A 20,353-nucleotide genomic window follows, 5' to 3' on the forward strand; every position below is an offset into this window, starting at 1 on the left:
TCTGAACGATCAGATAGCTAGCAACAATGACAAGAAGTTGCCATTTAGGGAATAGTAGGTGGCTTGTTTCAGCTTGTTTTATCTTGTTCTTTATACCATGTCTTGTTTTGACTGATTTCATGTCAATGCTAATATTGGCTAGCTAAGTAACCAACAACTGTAACAATGTATTTGAGAGACAACAAGTGTTCATTGTGCAAATGGATTCATGTTTTCAATAAACATTGAGACTAAATATGGTTTACATGTTGTCAAAAATCTAAGCCAACCTCGTCTGTTTTGCCCCATAGTTGTGCACGCATAGGTTTTGTGGCTAAACAACCAACCCGTCTATGGAGTGGGTAAGACATTGAAATTTAATGAGTAGAATAGAGATACCCATTCAAGTCTATGTTCTGTGATGGGTGGACCGGCGGCCATTTTGAATCTACCAATGAATGGATCTCCATTCTAGTTTTGATATTTCTATGGGTTAGAGATGTGACCTTAAAATACACACCGATTGACTCAGGCAAAACAGGCTGGTTGTTATACCTCCAATTGTTGTGGCAGTTGACACAGATGTTCATTAGAGAGACTTACGACGGTATACTGTAGGCTACTCCCATGCACTTTATATTTAACAGATTGTGTCCTTGTTTGTCCCAAATGGCACCCTATTCCATATAGAGTGCAGTACTTTCATGTTAGAGCATTACGTAGGGAATAGGGTGCCATTTGGGATACACTCGCACTCTTGCACCCCCATTCACAGCTGAGGATTGACCTAGGAATTGAGTGTGTTATTCCAAGGAGAAGCTAGCCTCGTGATATTTTGGAATTCATTTTATTTATTGCAGTATTCTCTACACAGCAAAAGGTTACAATATATTCTCATATCTCCAGTACAATTCAAGTGCGTGTATCATATCGGTTTTTGGATGAAAATAAATGTATGTATTTAACTACAAAAATAAATAAGCTTTTCAATGTTTTACTAGATTTGTATGCATTCACTGAAAATTCAATTGACTATATAAAATAAATACAATTGATACAGCACAAACTACAGTACTCTCCCTATCACTAACGATAACATGAGCATGTATTTAGGGCTCGATTCAATCTGTAGCACTGAAGATCTGCATTGTAGCATGGTTGAAATGTAAAATTAATTTCTGATTGAGCTGACATGCATTGTTTACCGTGAATAGAGGAAAGGGGAAACATTGCCTTTAAATGTGAATCAAGCTATAACGCTGATATTCTGCGCTACTGCAATCAGCCTTAGATTCCATAATATGAGTGGAACCACACATTAGACCATTATCAATATATAAAGTATTTATCCCAAATGGCAGCCTATTCCCTATGTAGTGCACTACTTTTGAGCAAAGTCCTGGTCATTAGGAAAGCAATCAAAATATGAAACTCAAAAACCAGCATATCAACACCACTACTACATTCCTATTCATTTCCATACGTCACACAAACAGCTAACACATTTCTTCTTCCACAGAATCACCACATCCACTTGATGAAACGGTATGAGACAATCCTGCACATAATCTCTACTACCTATACCTACGGAACTATCTCTAGAAATACTGTACTGTAAGCATATCAGTCAAAAGTTTAAGGCAAATCTGTTTACGTTTTGTATGGACTCATATACAGGTACAACAACAGGCAGACATTTTTGTATCGATTTTTAAGCTTTTTTAAGTGCACTTAACGTGCATCTCTAAGACTTTTTTTCCTCATTGTGCATGCATAGGGAACTAGAGAGAGAAAGGAGGATAGGGTGACTATGTGAGGTATAAAGTGAGAAGAAGTACATCTGATAAAATACTTGCACTGTCACCTGGTTCACATTCAAATGTCCAGCAAAATACATTATTAACACAAAACAACAATAACATGTAACAGCAACAATGAACATTTCAACTCTTGACTTCGATATTTGTGATAGTAATGAAACATTTACAAGGACAAACTGACAGGTTTTGAACATGAGACCATCATCTAAAACATGCAGGGTTTTGCTTGTTACAATAAGACACTTCTCTATTACACACAAGAGGACATTACTGTATTATATGTTCTAACATTCTACATTCTACTGTGACCAAAATATTGCTGAATACCAAAAATAGCTAAGATAATGAATAGATTTCATATGAATTGCCTGTGCAAGCCTTGCTGCGTAAGCTATTTAATTATTGCACAGTAAAGCCTTGAATGACTGTATTTGATTCTTAATGTTTCTACACTACTACTGGTATACTATAGAAACATACACACAATGATTCACGTTACATTATCACCACTTAGTGAGTAAAGCTCAGTTTATCCTTACTGAACTGATGCAGTAAGGTAACACAGACATTTTCTTTACTCAAACTATTGCGTCACATATACACACATATAGGACATGACAAATATGGTTCACAGCACAAATATACTGATACATAGCAACGGTTGCTACTGAATTAAGAATCATTGAAGTATTTTTTTTCTCAAGCAATGAGCTCCTGTATATCCGTCAACTGTTATTCTTCACATATCATGTATTTCATATAATTTCTTAACAAACGTAAGTAAAAAAATATAGAACATTAAAGTGCCTGTCATCCTTTAGACTTTACCTGATAGAAATCCCTTTTTGTCATCGTCCTTATATTGACGATCTTAAACCTAGTTTACTTTAATCCTATTAGTTACAATATGATTGTTTGCATGACAAATGTGAATAATGGTATATTCCGGTATATATTTAGGAGTTGTTTCAACAAAGCTGATGAATATATGTTGAGCGTACATACACGGAGATCATTTAGGAGCTAGTTCATTCATCCTCTCGGTGAAGAGGAGCTGTCCGTCACTACAGTGCTGAAATAGCAGGCATGGCTTTACTTTCCTATTAGTAGACCAGATATCTCTGCTCTGTCTTGACTCCCACACAGTATCAAGGATGAATGAGAGTCTACAACTATGTTTTTTTCCATGTTTAATTCTTTGTAGTCATTACAGCTAAATTATTAACTCTTAGTTTTATGTACATAGTTACATAGTTAAGGCTTCATATTTTCTGATTGAATTGAGAGAATAAGTCGTAAAACAAAAACCTGATTGCACAAACATGAAAATACACACAGGACAACTAGTTAACGCTCCTTTTACGACATACCGGGATGCGGCGGAAGTTGAGTGTGACTGAAGCCGTCATAAGCTACATTGGTATGAATTACTTCCCTGTTTTCTGAAGTGTGCTTGGAAGCTTGCTGCCTGCTCCTTGGTTATTCACAACCGCCTTCGAGGCAGCAAGAGCAGCGCTGCTCTGAGGCTTATTACTCTTCCTGCACAGATCTCTCATCTCTACGAGGCCCTCGTCTAGAGCCTTGATGAACACTGCCGAGCAGGTTTCGGTGCTACCGTGGAAGCTGGTCACGCTGAAGAGGAGGTGGTCTGACTGGGGGTTGTAGCAGCACCCGTAGCCGTTAGGAACAACCGGGCCATAGCAGCAGAACATCTCCACTGTGGTTGGGACCTGAGGAGGATGTATACCAGTTAATACCCATCTACCAGTGGTTAATACCCATCTACCTGCCCCGTTATTCAGGGCAGGTGGGGCACCCTTTTGTTGTCTGTTTTGCATGTTATTTTGGCATTAATACGTGTCACATATCAGTTTGTAAACGATGTAAATAATCATTCAGTTAATAAAGCTGCATACAACCATGGTCTCTTTTTTGCTTTCTTGTGTAAGGCACCTCCCAAATGCAGGTGTTTCAGCCTAGATCAGTGCTTTCTGTGGTGGAGGGGCAGCCAGCGGACAACCCAGAGTGTAGGGATTGGTAATGCCCATCCAAGAAAGCTCAAGATCATTGGATGCAGATAAAATGACGTCAAATCTACTGTAGCTTTGATTGGACTGATCATGTCAATATCATACTTTCAAAATCTTAGCTGGCAAGCTAGACAAGCAGTCATTATCATGAATCAAGTCGACAATCTACTGGCAAATCCTTTTCAATCCTTGTCATTTGAAGAAAAATTATAGATAAAACGGTGCTCATCGGCTATTGGACATAAACATTCAAATTCAACAATGATGGGTTGGAAGGAATCAGGGGCTAACTGCAAGCATTGCAAAGCAGTCAGTAGCCAGCTATTCAGTGGAGAGGGTGTGTAGTCCAAGTCTGTGTTTAAGGGTCACTTTTCCAAGCTTAAAAGGATAAACATTCACATGCAACACCATGGACCAGAAAAGGTTGAATACATTGGCCATGCTGTCAATCCAGCATGACTTCTGCCACGTTCAAAACAACTGGAAACTTGGAACTGGGAAATCTCAGACTTCAGTGAATTCAAGACAACTGGGAACTTGGAAAAAAACGAGTTCCGACTGAGAAAATATGTTTTGAACGGTCATCCAACTGGGAATTCCGAAGTCGGGAACTCGCGCCTCTTTCTAGAGCTCCAACCTGAAGATCACTGACATCATGATTCGACCATGTTTTTTTCGAGTTTCCATTTGTCTTGAAAGCGCCATAAATCCAGAGAATGCTAGACTTTCCAGAGAATGCCAGACAAGGACCGCCGCGCCACCTTCCTGTTCAAGTGAGCACAGCAGGGGGTGCCGGTACGGAGTCAATGTGCACGGGTACAGGTTAGTCGAGGTAGTTCAGGCAATTTGTACATGTAGGTAGGGGTAAAGTGACTAGGCATAGATAATAAACAGCGAGTAGCAGCAGTGGGGGGGGGGGGTTAATGCAAATAGTTTGGGTGGCCGTTTGATTAATTGTTCAGCAGTCTTGGGAGTAGAAGCTGCTAAGGATCCTTTTGGACCTATACTTGGGGCACCAGGACCGCTTGCCGTGCAGTAGCAGAGAGAACAGTCTATGACTTGAGTGACTGGAGTCTTTAAAAAATGTTGGGGCCTTCCTCTAACAACACCTAGTATAGAAGTCCTGGATGGCAGGACGCTTGGCCCGAGTGATGTACTGGGCCATACACACTGACCTCTGTAGCGCCTTACGATCGGATGCCGAGCAGTTGCAATACTAGGAGGTGATGCAACCGGTCAGGATGCTCTCGATGTTGTAGCTGTAGTCCACGATCAGCTCCTTTGTCTTGCTCACGTTGAGGTAGAGTTTGTTGTCCTTGCACCCCATTGCCAGGTCTTTGACTTCCTCCCTATAGGCTCTCATCGTTGTCGGTGATCAGGCCACTGTTGTGTCGTCAGCAAACTTAATGGTGGTGTTGGAGTCGTGCTTGGCCACGCAGTTGTGGGTGAACAGGGAGTACAGGAGGGGACTAAGCACGCACCCCTTAGGGGCCCCGTGTTGAGGATCAGCGTGGCAGATGTGTTTTTGCCTTACCACCTGGGAGCGGCCCGCCAGGAAGTCCAGGATCTAGTTTCAGAGGGAGGTGTTTAGTCTCAGGGTCCTTAACTTACTGATGAGCTTTGTAGGCACTATGGTGTTGAACACTGAGCTGTAGTCAATGAACAGCATTCTCACATATATGTTTATTTTGTCCAGATGGGAAAGGGCAGTGTGGAGTGCAATTTCAATTGTGTTATCTTTGTGGATCTGTTGGGGCAGTATGCATATCGAAGTGGGTCTAGGATTTCCGGGATGATGGTGTTGATGGTGTTGTTTGAGCCAAGACCAGCCTTTCAAAGCACTTCATGGCTACAGACGTGAGTGCTACAGGGCAGTAGTAATTTAGGCAGGTTACCTCCGCGTTCTTGGGCACAGGGACTATGGTGGTCTGCTTGAAACATGTAGGTATTACAGACTCGGTCAAGGAGAGGTTGAAAATGTCAATGAAGACACTTGCTCTGAGGACACATCCTGGTAATCCGTCTGGCCCCGCGGCCATGTGAATGTTGACCTGTTTAAAGGTCTTGCTAGCATCAGCTACGGAGAGCGTGATCACACAGTCGTCCGGAACAGCTGGGGCTCTCATGCATGTTTCAGTTTTGCTTGCCTCAAAGCAAGAATAAACGGCATTTAGCCCGTCTGGTAGGCTCACGTTGCTGGGCAGCTTGCGGCTAGGTTTCCCTTTGTAGTTGGTAATAGTTTGCAAGCCCTGCCACATCCGACGAGCATCAGAGCAAGTGTAGTAGGATTCAATCTTACTCCTGTATAAACACTTTGCCTGTTTGATGGTTCATCAGAGGGCATAGCGGGATTTCTTACAAACGTCCAGATTAGTGTCCCACTCCTTGAAAGCGGCAGCTCTAGCCTTTAGCTCAGTGTTAATATTGCTAAAATTGCCACTGCCATCTACTCAGGTATACTCAGGTATACTTTAACTAGGGATTTATAAGTAGTTATATAAACTGTTACTGATTACTTCATAGATGATTTATATATATGTAATACATAGTTATAACACAATTGGTTGAAATAATATTATTGTCATCTAGCTGCTTGTCAAATACTAAGATTAGAGGTACAGTGCCTTGCGAAAGTATTCGGCCCCCTTGAACTTTGCGACCTTTTGCCACATTTCAGGCTTCAAACATAAAGATATAAAACTGTATTTTTTTGTGAAGAATCAACAACAAGTGGGACACAATCATGAAGTGGAACGACATTTATTGGATATTTCAAACTTTTTTACCAAATCAAAAACTGAAAAATTGGCCATGCAAAATTATTCAGCCCTTTTACTTTCAGTGCAGCAAACTCTCTCCAGAAGTTCAGTGAGGATCTCTGAATGATCCAATGTTGACCTAAATGACTAATGATGATAAATTACAATCCACCTGTGTGTAATCAAGTCTCCGTATAAATGCACCTGCACTGTGATAGTCTCAGAGGTCCGTCAAAAGCGCAGAGAGCATCATGAAGAACAAGGAACACACCAGGCAGGTCCGAGATACTGCTGTGAAGAAGTTTAAAGCCGGATTTGGATACAAAAAGATTTCCCAAGCTTTAAACATCCCAAGGAGCACTGTGCAAGCGATAATATTGAAATGGAAGGAGTATCAGACCACTGCAAATCTACCAAGACCTGGCCGTCCCTCTAAACTTTCAGCTCATACAAGGAGAAGACTGATCAGAGATGCAGCCAAGAGGCCCATGATCACTCTGGATGAACTGCAGAGATCTACAGCTGAGGTGAGAGACTCTGTCCATAGGACAACAATCAGTCGTATATTGCACAAATCTGGCCTTTATGAAAGAGTGGCAAGAAGAAAGCCATTTCTTAAAGATATCCATAAAAAGTGTTGTTTAAAGTTTGCCACAAGCCACCTGGGAGACACACCAAACATATGGAAGAAGGTGCTCTGGTCAGATGAAACCAAAATTGAACTTTTTGCCAACAATGCAAAATGTTATGTTTGGCGTAAAAGCAACACAGCACATCACCCTGAACACACCATCCCCACTGTCAAACATGGTGGTGGCAGCATCATGGTTTGGGCCTGCTTTTCTTCAGCAGGGACAGGGAAGATGGTTAAAATTGATGGGAAGATGGATGGAGCCAAATACAGGACCATTCTGGAAGAAAACCTGATGGAGTCTGCAAAAGACCTGAGACTGGGACGGAGATGTGTCTTCCAACAAGACAATGATCCAAAACATAAAGCAAAATCTACAATGGAATGGTTCAAAAATTAACATATCCAGGTGTTAGAATGGCCAAGTCAAAGTCCAGACCTGAATCCAATCGAGAATCTGTGGAAAGAACTGAAAACTGCTGTTCACAAATGCTCTCCATCCAACCTCACTGAGCTCGAGCTGTTTTGCAAGGAAGAATGGGAAAAAATGTCAGTCTCTCGATGTGCAAAACAGATAGAAACATACGACTTACAGCTGTAATCGCAGCAAAAGGTGGCGCTACAAAGTATTAACTTAAGGGGGCTGAATAATTTTGCACGGCCAATTTTTCAGTTTTTGATTTGTTAAAAAAGTTTGAAATATCCAATAAATGTCGTTCCACTTCATGATTGTGTCCCACTTGTTGTTGATTCTTCACAAAAAAATACAGTTTTCTATCTTTATGTTTGAAGCCTGAAATGTGGCAAAAGGTCGCAAAGTTCAAGGGGGCCGAATACTTTCACAAGGCACTGTATGCATGCATGATTTTGGATAAAAGCATCTGCTAAATTGCACATATTATATAGCATATATAATGGCTGCACTACCAATAGCCACATAGCAAAGCGATGACTAGAGGGTATACCTGACTGGTGGAGAGAATGAACTGGTTACTGGCCACATAGGTTTCATCTGTGAAGATCTCCGGCCTCTCCATCTTGAGCTCTTGTGCGATCTCTCTGAGTCCGAGAAGGTGATTGTCTATTCCCAACCCTGTAATAGCCTGTGAAACACCAAGAACCCTTAGCGCTCCATGTATTTAAGCTAGTTAGGGCCCAATTCAATCAGATCTGTTTTAGCCAACATCTGCATAGCTTTTGGCGGTGTCTGAGGTGGAACTGCGTTAGAGCTGTCAAATCCACAAGTGGCTACCGGCATTATAACTAAAGCGGACATTGCCACTGGAAGCACAGAGTTGCATTAAGAGAAATCCCATGCAGCCTTGTTTACAAGTTCGAACACTGGAATGTGAGATGTAATCTACACCTCGATTAGGCTGATAGAAATCCTCATTATTTAGTTTAATGATTTTCAATTTCGCGTCATTATTTCTACATAGGCTACACTCTCTCGTTCTGAACCTTTAATGCGAGTGGGGCGGGTGTGGCTTCGTGACAAGGATCACAAGAGCAGCGGTTAATGCTTGATCTGATTGAATCTAGGCCTTGAAAAATATGTTTCTCTTTATCAAATTGACTTATGCAATGGACAGTTTATTCAAATATCTGCACTTACTGTGATTGTGTAATTTGTCTGGGCGTTAATTGCATCCCACAATTGTTTCATCTTTTCAGAATCCTGTAAAATGTAATACAAACAAGATCACAATAAATAATTACATTAAGTCTTATGAGCTAAATATGATTACTCCACTTTGAACATGTTATGAGAGGAGACAAGGAGTCATATGAGAGATTGTGCTTGAAATATGTAGAGGGATCAGCTGCTTGTGTGTGTGTGTGTGTGTGTGTGTGTGTGTGTGTGTGTGTGTGTGTGTGTGTGTGTGTGTGTGTGTGTGTATGTGTGTGTGTGTGTGTGTGTGTGTGTGTGTGCTTCTGTGCATTGCTTGTGTGTTTGTGGCTGGAACAACGGACTCTCGACTCTGGTGGGAGGGAGGCGGTGGCACCAGTTAAGAGGACATGATGAACAGTATAATGGGAGTAGCCCAGTATTTGGGGGACTAAGTATGAAAAATGACTCACAGAGAGAGATGCCTTCTCGTCCGTCATGGCCTTCACAAAGGCCAGAGCCTCGGAGGTAGCTGAACGGATGTTGTCCACCCGGCCCTCATGGAAACGACGGATAGATGCACTTTCATAAGTGGACACCAGCCTTCCATTGCATCTGAGAAATCAAAAAGAAAATATACAGTGGGGCAAAAAAGTATTTAGTCAGCCACCAATTGTGCAAGATCTCCCACTTAAAAGATGAGAGAGGTCTGTAATTGTCATCACAGGTACACTTCAACTATGACAGTCAAAATTAGAAAAAAAATCCAGAAACTAACATTGTAGGATTTTTTATGAATTTATTTGCAAATTATGGTGGAAAATAAGTATTTGGTCACCTACAAACAAGCAAGATTTCTGGCTCTCACAGACCTGTAACTTCTTCTTTAAGAGGCTCCTCTGTCCTCCACTCGTTACCTGTATTAATAGCACCTGTTTGAACTTGTTATCAGCATAAAAGACACCCGTCCACAACCTCAAACAGTCACACTCCAAACTCCACTATGGCCAAGACCAAAGAGCTGTCAAAGGACACCAGAAATAAAATTGTAGACCTGCACCATGCTGGGAAGACTGAATCTGCAATATGTAAGCAGCTTGGTTTGAAGAAATCAACTGTGGGAGCAATTATTAGGAAATGGAAGACATACAAGACCACTGATAATCTCCCTCGATCTGGGGCTCCACGCAAGATCTCACCCCGTGGGGTCAAAATGATCACAAGAACGGTGAGCAAAAATCCCAGAACCACACGGGTGGACCTAATGACCTGCAGAGAGCTGGGACCAAAGTAACAAAGCCTACCATCAGTAACACACTACGCCGCCAGGGACTCAAATCCTGCAGTGCCAGACGTGTCCCCCTGCTTAAACCAGTACATGTTCAGGCCCGTCTGAAGTTTGCCAGAGAGCATTTGGATGATCCAGAAGAAGATTGGGAGAATGTCATATGGTCAGATGAAACCAAAATAGAACTTTTTGGTAAAAACTCAACTCGTCATGTTTGGAGGACATCCAAAGAGTTGCATCCAAAGAACACCATACCTACTGTGAAGCATGTGGGTGGAAACATGCTTTGGGGCTGTTTTCCTCAAAGGGACCAGGACGACTGATCCGTGTAAAGGAAAGAATGAATGGGGCCATGTATCGTGAGATTTTGAGTGAAAACCTCCTTCCATCAGCAAGGGCATTGAAGATGAAACGTGGCCGGGTCTTTCAGCATGACAATGATCCCAAACACACCGCCCGGGCAACGAAGGAGTGGCTTCGTAAGAAGCATTTCAAGGTCCTGGAGTGGCCTAGCCAGTCTCCAGATCTCAACCCCATAGAAAATCTTTGGAGGGAGTTGAAAGTCTGTGTTGCCCAGCAACAGCCCCAAAACATCACCCCAAAACATCACTAGAGGAGATCTGCGTGGAGGAATGGGCCAAAATACCAGCAACAGTGTGTGCAAACCTTGTGAAGACTTACAGAAAACGTTTGACCTCTGTCATTGCCAACAAAGGGTATATAACAAAGCATTGAGATAAACTTTTGTTATTGACCAAATACTTATTTTCCACCATAATTTGCAAATAAATTCATTAAAAATCCTACAATGTGATTTTCTGGATTTTTTTTCTAATTTTGTCTGTCATAGTTGAAGTGTACCTATGATGACAATTACAGGCCTCTCTCATCTTTTTAAGTGGGAGAACTTGCACAATTGGTGGCTGACTAAATACTTTTTTGCCCCACTGTATATAATTACTGTATATCAATGGAGACACTTCCATAAATAAACTTTATGTGTGACCAACGAAACAAAGTTCCTTGAGGTTTTTGTTGTTTTAAAATTACTGTCATTAATCAGCAAACAATGTATTAAAATTAATAGTGTGCTGATACAGTATAATAAGTCTTAATTTATCAAAACAACCAACCACATGTTATTTTAGATACATTTCATACAGGTGTACTATACCTGTAGAACGCCAGTTGTAGAGCCACCTGTATGTATGCATCTGGGCTCATCTTCTGTTTCTTGATGAATTCTTTTCCATAGACCTCAAACTTGTGCACATCCATGTCCAGATCTCTAACCAGCCTGAGGAATAGAAAACATTGATGAATATGAAACAACGTTTGGATTCAAAATGCATTGGTTATTGTAGTGAGGGGGTAAGATTAAGGGTAGATTACTAGATGGCAGGGCTATGCTGTGTGTGTGTGTGTGTGTGTGTGTGTGTGTGTGTGTGTGTGTGTGTGTGTGTGTGTGTGTGTGTGTGTGTGTGTGTGTGTGTGTGTGTGTGTGTGTGTGTGTGTGTGTGTGTGTGTGTGTGTCTTACCTCTGTAGTCTCTCAGCAGAGGCCTTCAGGAGGTCCTGGATGTGAGGTGTGGTCTTCCAGAGCAGTCTGGCAGGAGTAGGAAGCTCCGACACGCTGGTGGCCCTCCCCATCTTGGAGGGACTTCCAGTCCTGTGGAGAAAGCACGTCACATGACTTCCTTTGAATCATGTATTATTATTTATAAATGTATTATTCATCAACAGCATGCTGCTTTATGACAGACCTCAAATAATACAATTTGATTTGATTTGATTAATACATTAGCTGTAAATGTGAATGATCTGATTTAAGATGTATAATGTAATAAACTGGCTGTTAACTATATTGCACAGAACCCACAATATAACCTTGGGGGATACCAGTTGTCAACTCCACATAAATCTAACACCATAAGGATGCATTCATGTTTTGTTCCTTTGCTTACATAAATTTCATCAGGTATTCAGTACATGCCACCAGAACGATGCCCTCGAAGGGTGAGTGCTCGCACACTGTTCCACAGACTCCGTCCTCCCCTACAATAAACTGAAATAGAGGAGGGTTACACATCCTACATGGAACTGTCTACGCATCTTTCTATTCCATTCCACGGGCCCAGGGCCTTTATTTATAAGTGTTGATATAGGATCAGGTCAACCCCATCCATATTATCTTATTCTGTATTATCTTCTGTAAAAGGAAAAACTGGTCCTAGATCAGCACTCGGACTCTGAGACACAGTATGAATCCGGGTCGTGGTGCCATTGACATGGCCTTACCTGCATTGGCTTGTCATACCAACGGTTCGCCCCCATCTTCTCATGGCCTCCTCCATGGAGCATCAGCAGGGCTCGGCTGGTATCCCCAACCTCCATCCCACTGGGGTTGTCCAGACACAACACACACAGACACTTCTCAATCACAGCCAATGACTCTCTGTTTACCGAATCTAAGGGAGGGAGGAAGGAAGGGAGACAGACAGACTAGGTGAGTTTATGCAAATATATGTGTTTTCATAGTCTTGCCGAGATTTATTTTGAGTTATTACTATGAGGATATCACTACTTGATAACTGCGTTATTATTATAGTTATGACACAATGCAGACTGAAAGGTGTCTGAAGTGAAACCTTTGATGAGCACTTCTCTAGCCTGGGCCCATTCTGTTCTTCCATCAGACGTCAGCAGACCAAATGGAGGCTGTCTCTCCTCTGAGTTCTCCGCCATCTTCACTATCTTCTCCAACTGGGTTAAGATGTCCATTTCTTTCAGCTTTTTCTTATTTACAACTAGGTCCAACACAAAGAACTGAGAAGAGGAAAAACAAAAATGTTTGGATTAGGATTCATTTTATTGTACCCGAGCGGAAATTTGTCATGAACATGAAAAGGTGTTCGAATATTTACAGGTTAAAACATACATCTGATTTGATGTGCTTTATTATAGGACCTCAAAATAGATTAATATAAAGTCCTGCTGTACATCGGTCCATATGGTAGCTTGCTAACTAAAGTCCTGCTGTACATCGGTCCATACGGTAGCAGGCTAACTAAAGTTCTGCTGTACATCGGTCCATATGGTAGCAGGCTCCATATTGTAGCTGGCTAACTAAAGTCCTGCTGTACATCGGTCCATACGGTAGCAGGCTAACTAAAGTCCTGCTGTACATCGGTCCATACGGTAGCAGGCTAACTAAAGTCCTGCTGTACATCGGTCCATATGGTAGCAGGCTAACTAAAGTTCTGCTGTACATCGGTCCATACGGTCCATACGGTAGCAGGCTAACTAAAGTCTGCTGTACATCGGTCCATAAGGTAGCAGGCTAACTAAAGTCTTGCTGTACATCGGTCCATACGGTCCATACGGTAGCTGGCTAACTAAAGTCCTGCTGTACATCGGTCCATACGGTAGCAGGCTAACTAAAGTTCTGCTGTACATCGGTCCATATGGTAGCTGGCTAACTAAAGTTCTGCTGTACATCGGTCCATATGGTAGCAGGCTAACTAAAGTCCTGCTGTACATCGGTCCATATGGTAGCAGGCTAACTAAAGTCCTGCTGTACATCGGTCCATATGGTAGCAGGCTAACTAAAGTTCTGCTGTACATCGGTCCATATGGTAGCAGGCTAACTAAAGTCCTGCTGTACATCGGTCCATATGGTAGCAGGCTAACTAAAGTCCTGCTGTACATCGGTCCATATGGTAGCAGGCTAACTAAAGTTCTGCTGTACATCGGTCCATATGGTAGCAGGCTAACTAAAGTCCTGCTGTACATCGGTCCATACGGTAGCAGGCTAACTAAAGTTCTGCTGTACATCGGTCCATATGGTAGCAGGCTAACTAAAGTTCTGCTGTACATCGGTCCATATGATAGCAGGCTAACTAAAGTTCTGCTGTACATCGGTCCATATGGTAGCAGGCTAACTAAAGTCCTGCTGTACATCGGTCCATACGGTCCATACGGTAGCAGGCTAACTAAAGTTCTGCTGTACATCGGTCCATATGGTAGCAGGCTAACTAAAGTCCTGCTGTACATCGGTCCATATGGTAGCAGGCTAACTAAAGTCCTGCTGTACATCGGTCCATATGGTAGCAGGCTAACTAAAGTCCTGCTGTACATCGGTCCATATGGTAGCTTGCTAACTAAAGTCCTGCTGTACATCGGTCCATACGGTAGCAGGCTAACTAAAGTCCTGCTGTACATCGGTCCATACGGTAGCAGGCTAACTAAAGTCCTGCTGTACATCGGTCCATACGGTCCATACGGTAGCAGGCTAACTAAAGTCCTGCTGTACATCGGTCCATACGGTAGCTGGCTAACTAAAGTCCTGCTGTCCATCGGGCCATATGGTAGCAGGCTAACTAAAGTCCTGCTGTACATCGGTCCATACGGTAGCTGGCTAACTAAAGTCCTGCTGTACATCGGTCCATACGGTAGCTGGCTAACTAAAGTCCTGCTGTACATCGGGCCATATGGTAGCTTGCTAACTAAAGTCCTGCTGTACATCGGTCCATATGGTAGCTGGCTAACTAAAGTCCTGCTGTACATCGGTCCATACGGTAGCAGGCTAACTAAAGTTCTGCTGTGCATTGGTCCATACGGTAGCAGGCTAACTAAAGTCCTGTTGTACATCGGTCCATATGGTAGCTGGCTAACTAAAGTCCTGCTGTCCATCGGGCCATATGGTAGCTGGCTAACTAAAGTTCTGCTGTACATCGGGCCATATGGTAGCTTGCTAACTAAAGTCCTGCTGTACATCGGTCCATATGGTAGCTGGCTAACTAAAGTCCTGCTGTACATCGGGCCATATGGTAGCTTGCTAACTAAAGTCCTGCTGTACATCGGTCCATATGGTAGCAGGCTAACTAAAGTCCTGCTGTACATCGGTCCATATGGTAGCTGGCTAACTAAAGTCCTGCTGTGCATTGGTCCATATGATAGCTTGCTAACTAAAGTCCTGCTGTACATCGGTCCATATGGTAGCAGGCTAACTAAAGTTCTGCTGTACATCGGTCCATACGGTAGCTTGCTAACTAAAGTCCTGCTGTACATCGGTCCATACGGTAGCAGGCTAACTAAAGTTCTGCTGTACATCGGTCCATATGGTAGCTTGTTAACTAAAGTCCTGCTGTACATCGGTCCATATGGTAGCTTGCTAACTAAAGTTCTGCTGTACATCGGTCCATACGGTAGCAGGCTAACTAAAGTCCTGCTGTACATCGGTCCATACGGTAGCAGGCTAACTAAAGTTCTGCTGTACATCGGTCCATACGGTAGCTGGCTAACTAAAGTTCTGCTGTACATCGGTCCATACGGTCCATACGGTAGCAGGCTAACTAAAGTCCTGCTGTACATCGGTCCATACGGTCCATACGGTAGCAGGCTAACTAAAGTCCTGCTGTACATCGGTCCATACGGTCCATACGTTAGCAGGCTAACTAAAGTCCTGCTGTACATCGGTCCATATGGTAGCTGGCTAACTAAAGTCCTGCTGTGCATTGGTCCATATGATAGCTTGCTAACTAAAGTCCTGCTGTACATCGGTCCATATGGTAGCAGGCTAACTAAAGTCCTGCTGTGCATTGGTCCATATGATAGCTTGCTAACTAAAGTCCTGCTGTACATCGGTCCATATGGTAGCTGGCTAACTAAAGTCCTGCTGTGCATTGGTCCATATGATAGCTTGCTAACTAAAGTCCTGCTGTACATCGGTCCATATGGTAGCAGGCTAACTAAAGTTCTGCTGTACATCGGTCCATACGGTAGCAGGCTAACTAAAGTTCTGCTGTACATCGGTCCATATGGTAGCTGGCTAACTAAAGTCCGGCTGTACATCGGTCCATACAGTAGCAGGCTAACTAAAGTCCTGCTGTACATCGGTCCATACGGTAGCTGGCTAACTAAAGTTCTGCTGTACATCGGTCCATACGGTCCATACGGTAGCAGGCTAACTAAAGTCCTGCTGTACATCGGTCCATACGGTCCATACGGTAGCAGGCTAACTAATGTCCTGCTGTGCATCGGTCCATACGGTAGCTGGCTAACTAAAGTTCTGCTGTACATCGGTCCATACGGTAGCTGGCTAACTAAAGTCCTGCTGTGCATCGGTCCATACGGTAGCTGGCTAACTAAAGTTCTGCTGTACATCGGTCCATATGGTAGCTTGCTAACTAAAGTCCTGCTGTGCATCGGTCCATACGGTAGCAGGCTAACTAAAGTTCTGCTGTACATCGGTCCATACGGTCCATACGGTAGCAGGCTAACTAATGTCCTGCTGTGCATCGGTCCATACGGTAGCTGGCTAACTAATGTTCTGCTGTACATCGGTCCATATGGTAGCTTGCTAACTAAAGTCCTGCTGTGCATCGGTCCATATGGTAGCTTGCTAACTAAAGTCCTGCTGTACATCGGTCCATATGGTAGCTTGCTAACTAAAGTTCTGCTGTGCATCGGTCCATATGGTAGCTTGCTAACTAAAGTCCTGCTGTACATCGGTCCATATGGTAGCTTGCTAACTAAAGTTCTGCTGTGCATCGGTCCATATGGTAGCTTGCTAACTAAAGTCCTGCTGTACATCGGTCCATATGGTAGCTGGCTAACTAAAGTTCTGCTGTGCATCGGTCCATATGGTAGCTTGCTAACTAAAGTCCTGCTGTACATCGGTCCATATGGTAGCTTGCTAACTAAAGTTCTGCTGTACATCGGTCCATACGGTAGCAGGCTAACTAAAGTTCTGCTGTACATCGGTCCATATGGTAGCTGGCTAACTAAAGTTCTGCTGTGCATCGGTCCATACGGTAGCAGGCTAACTAAAGTCCTGCTGTACATCGGTCCATATGGTAGCAGGCTAACTAAAGTTCTGCTGTGCATCGGTCCATACGGTAGCAGGCTAACTAAAGTTCTGCTGTACATCGGTCCATACGGTAGCAGGCTAACTAAAGTCCTGCTGTACATCGGTCCATACGGCAGCTGGCTAATTAAAGTCCTATGGGTCCTGGTCAAAAGTATTGCACTACATAGGGAATAGGGGGGCATTTGGGACGCAACCTGATCAATTGTCCTTGTGACTCAAGGTGGCTCTCTGGCAAAATGGCAGATTCATTGTCATTGTATTCATTGTAAAAGATAACTCTTGGCTTCCCACCCTAATAGTCATGGTTACTTTAACGGTCTTCACATTGTTTATTGTTTATGTTGATGTTTCTGATGTTTCTGACGTTTTCCCTTTATGAACTTTGAACCATGACCTTCGGAAAGTATTCCGACCCAAATATAAAATACCTTATTTACCTTATTTACATAATTCTTCAGACCCTTTGCTATGAGACTTAAAATTGAGCTAAGGTGCATCCTGTTTCCATTGATAATCCTTGAGATCAAATCAAATCAAAATCAAATCAAATCAATGGTGGCCATCCAACATTCTTAAATGGAAGAAATTTGGAACCACCAATGACTCTTCCTAGAGCTGGCCACCCGGCCAAACTGAGCAATCAGGAGAAAAGGGCCTTGGCCAGGGAGGTGACCAAGGACCCGATGGTCACTCCTACAGAGCTTTAGAGTTCCTCTGTGGAGATGGGAGAACATTCCAGAAGGACAACCATCTCTGCAGAATTCCACCAATCATGACTTTATGGACGGAAGCCACTCACTCCTCAGTAAGAGGCACATGACAGCCGCTTGGAGTTTTCCAAAAGACTCTCAGATCATGAGAAACAAGATTCTCTGTTCTGACTAAATCTTTTCTTTCTATCTGCATTATTGGGAAGGGCCCGCATTTCACTGTAACCTGTTGTTTACGAAGAAAATTGTACAATTAGATTTGATATAATGCACTACTTTTTTAACATTTATTTATTTTCTCCCCAATTTCGTGGTATCCAATTGTTAGTAGTTACTATCTTGTCTCATCGCTACAACTCCCGTACTGGATCAGGAGAGACAAAGGTCGAAAGCCATGCGTCCGAAACAATGTGTCGAGGAAACGCTCACTGTGTCGGAGGTTAGCGCTCACTGCACAGGAGTTGCTGGTGCGCGATGAGACAAGGATATCCCTAACGGCCAAACCCTCCCTAACCCGGACAACCGACGAAATTAGGCCAATTGTGCGTCGCCCCACGGACCTCCCGGTCGCGGCCAGCTGCAACAGAGCCTGGGCGCGAACCCAGAGTCTCTGGTGGCACAGGAAGCACTGCAATGCAGTGCCCAAGACCACTGAGCCACCCGGGAGGTCATAATGCACTACTTTTGACCAGGGCCCATAAGGATAGGAAAAGGGTGCCATTTGATACGCAATCTTAAGGCGCAATTCAATCCGTAGCGCTAAAGACCTGCGCTACAGCATAATATAAATTTAAAGGCATTGTTCCCGCGTTCGCTGAGACTGCATTCACGGTAAATGCTGCATACGTCGGCTCAATCGGAAATTATCTTTACATTTCAATCACACCGCTATGGATTGAATCAAGCGCTTAGTCTCTCTCTGACCTGGTTCTTGCATGCCACGATGATGTGCTCCTGCTCAGTCGACCCAGGCTTGTGGATGATGAGGGTGTCCCTCTTGTGGCCGGGCAGACGGTATGTGTTGAAGAGACGGTAATACTGCTTCATACACAGAGGGGTCCCTGCCAGCTGGCCCCGAGCAAAGTCCACAGGCAACACCCGCCTGTCAGACCCCAAGGCCCAGGAGACACACAGACACAGAGACTCAGACAACCCTCAGCTGCTCTGGAGAGGACATTTATATTCTACATGGTATGTGTACTCTGTTTCTGTATAAATAAATACATATTTGTTTGTTTTATTTTCTAGATGAGGTATGTGTACTCTGTTTCTATGTGTTATTTATGTTTATGATAAATAGTACACAGGCAACGCCCACCTGTCAGGCAGCAGGCCCAGGAAACACACAGAGACACAGAGGCATGGGACTTCAGACAACCTCAGCTGCTCTACAGGACCGTTTTATCCACTTACATTCTAGATCCTTCAAACTCAACTCTGAACCTCGAAGCCAGCCTCACTGCATTTTTTAATTGTTCTCTTCTAATCAGGGACTGATTTAGACAAGGGACACCAGGTGTGTGCAATTAGTTATCAGGTAGAGCAGAAAACCAGCAGGCTCTGGACCTCATAAGATAAGAGGTGAATGCCCCTATTCTAGATTGTCTGTATATTGTGTTTATAAATAAAAGTGTTATTTTCCCCCTTTATATTGTAGAATATAGATTATCGTCATACTCACCTTCTATGGTATAGAATAGACTAGAGTGGACAAACTGTATTTAAGGGCACTCACGTGTCAATACGTTCCTTGTACTCCAGAACTCCTGTGATGAGGTGAGCAGCAAATCTGAGAAGATAGAGAATAGAAAGACTGATTCAGCACACAGCACACAACATCAATAGGACTGGCACAATACAAAGTGTACATGTAACAGTAGATTCATTTAATTACTGGCATCCATTATTAAAATATACCCTTTTTATACAATTTACAACATACAATAATATACTCTACACTATACTATACAATATACTCTACAATATACTCTACACTATTCTCTACACTAAACTCTACGATATACTCAGCGATATACTCAGCAATATACTCTACACTATACTCTGCACTATACTCCACACTATAATCTACACTATACTCCACACTATGCTCTACAATGTACTATAAACTATACTCTACAATATACTCCACACTATACTCTACACTATACTCCACACTATACTCTACAATATACTAAATACTATACTCTACCATATACTCCACACAATACTCTACAATATACTCTACACTATACTCTGCACTCTACAATATACTCTACTATATACTCTACACTGGACTCTGCCATATACTCTGCACTATACTCTACGCTATACTCTACGCTATACTCTACAAAATACTCTACAAAATACTCTACAATATACTCTACACTATACTCTACACTATACTCTACACTATACTCTACAATATACTCTACACTATACTCTACACTATACTCTACAATATACTCTACACTATACTCTACACTTTACTGTACACTATACTGTACACTATACTCTACACTATACTCTACACTATACTCTACAATATACTCTACACTATACTCTACACTATACTCTACAATATACTCTACACTATACTCTACAATATACTCTACACTATACTCTACACTATACTCTACACTATACTCTACAATATACTCT

At 42.8% G+C, this 20,353-nt stretch overlaps 1 protein-coding gene across 1 annotated transcript in view; it reads right to left on the bottom strand.

The window, feature by feature from the left end:
* Positions 1-810: 810 nt before the first annotated feature.
* LOC110502837 (choline O-acetyltransferase) overlaps positions 811-20,353 on the bottom strand; it is a 29,282-nt gene continuing 9,739 nt past the window's right edge. The window contains exons 5-15 of the mRNA XM_036960551.1: positions 19,431-19,484; positions 18,620-18,797; positions 12,763-12,940; positions 12,413-12,582; positions 12,079-12,179; positions 11,655-11,783; positions 11,291-11,413; positions 9,302-9,443; positions 8,835-8,897; positions 8,185-8,322; positions 811-3,529 (exon numbers count right to left, since the gene is read on the bottom strand). Coding sequence (XP_036816446.1) covers positions 3,227-3,529; positions 8,185-8,322; positions 8,835-8,897; positions 9,302-9,443; positions 11,291-11,413; positions 11,655-11,783; positions 12,079-12,179; positions 12,413-12,582; positions 12,763-12,940; positions 18,620-18,797; positions 19,431-19,484 — 1,579 coding nt within the window. The 3' untranslated portion in view covers positions 811-3,226. The remainder of the gene's footprint in view (positions 3,530-8,184; positions 8,323-8,834; positions 8,898-9,301; positions 9,444-11,290; positions 11,414-11,654; positions 11,784-12,078; positions 12,180-12,412; positions 12,583-12,762; positions 12,941-18,619; positions 18,798-19,430; positions 19,485-20,353) is intronic.

The sequence above is a fragment of the Oncorhynchus mykiss genome, chromosome 23 (assembly GCF_013265735.2).
Source record: "Oncorhynchus mykiss isolate Arlee chromosome 23, USDA_OmykA_1.1, whole genome shotgun sequence".
Taxonomy (NCBI): domain Eukaryota; kingdom Metazoa; phylum Chordata; class Actinopteri; order Salmoniformes; family Salmonidae; genus Oncorhynchus; species Oncorhynchus mykiss.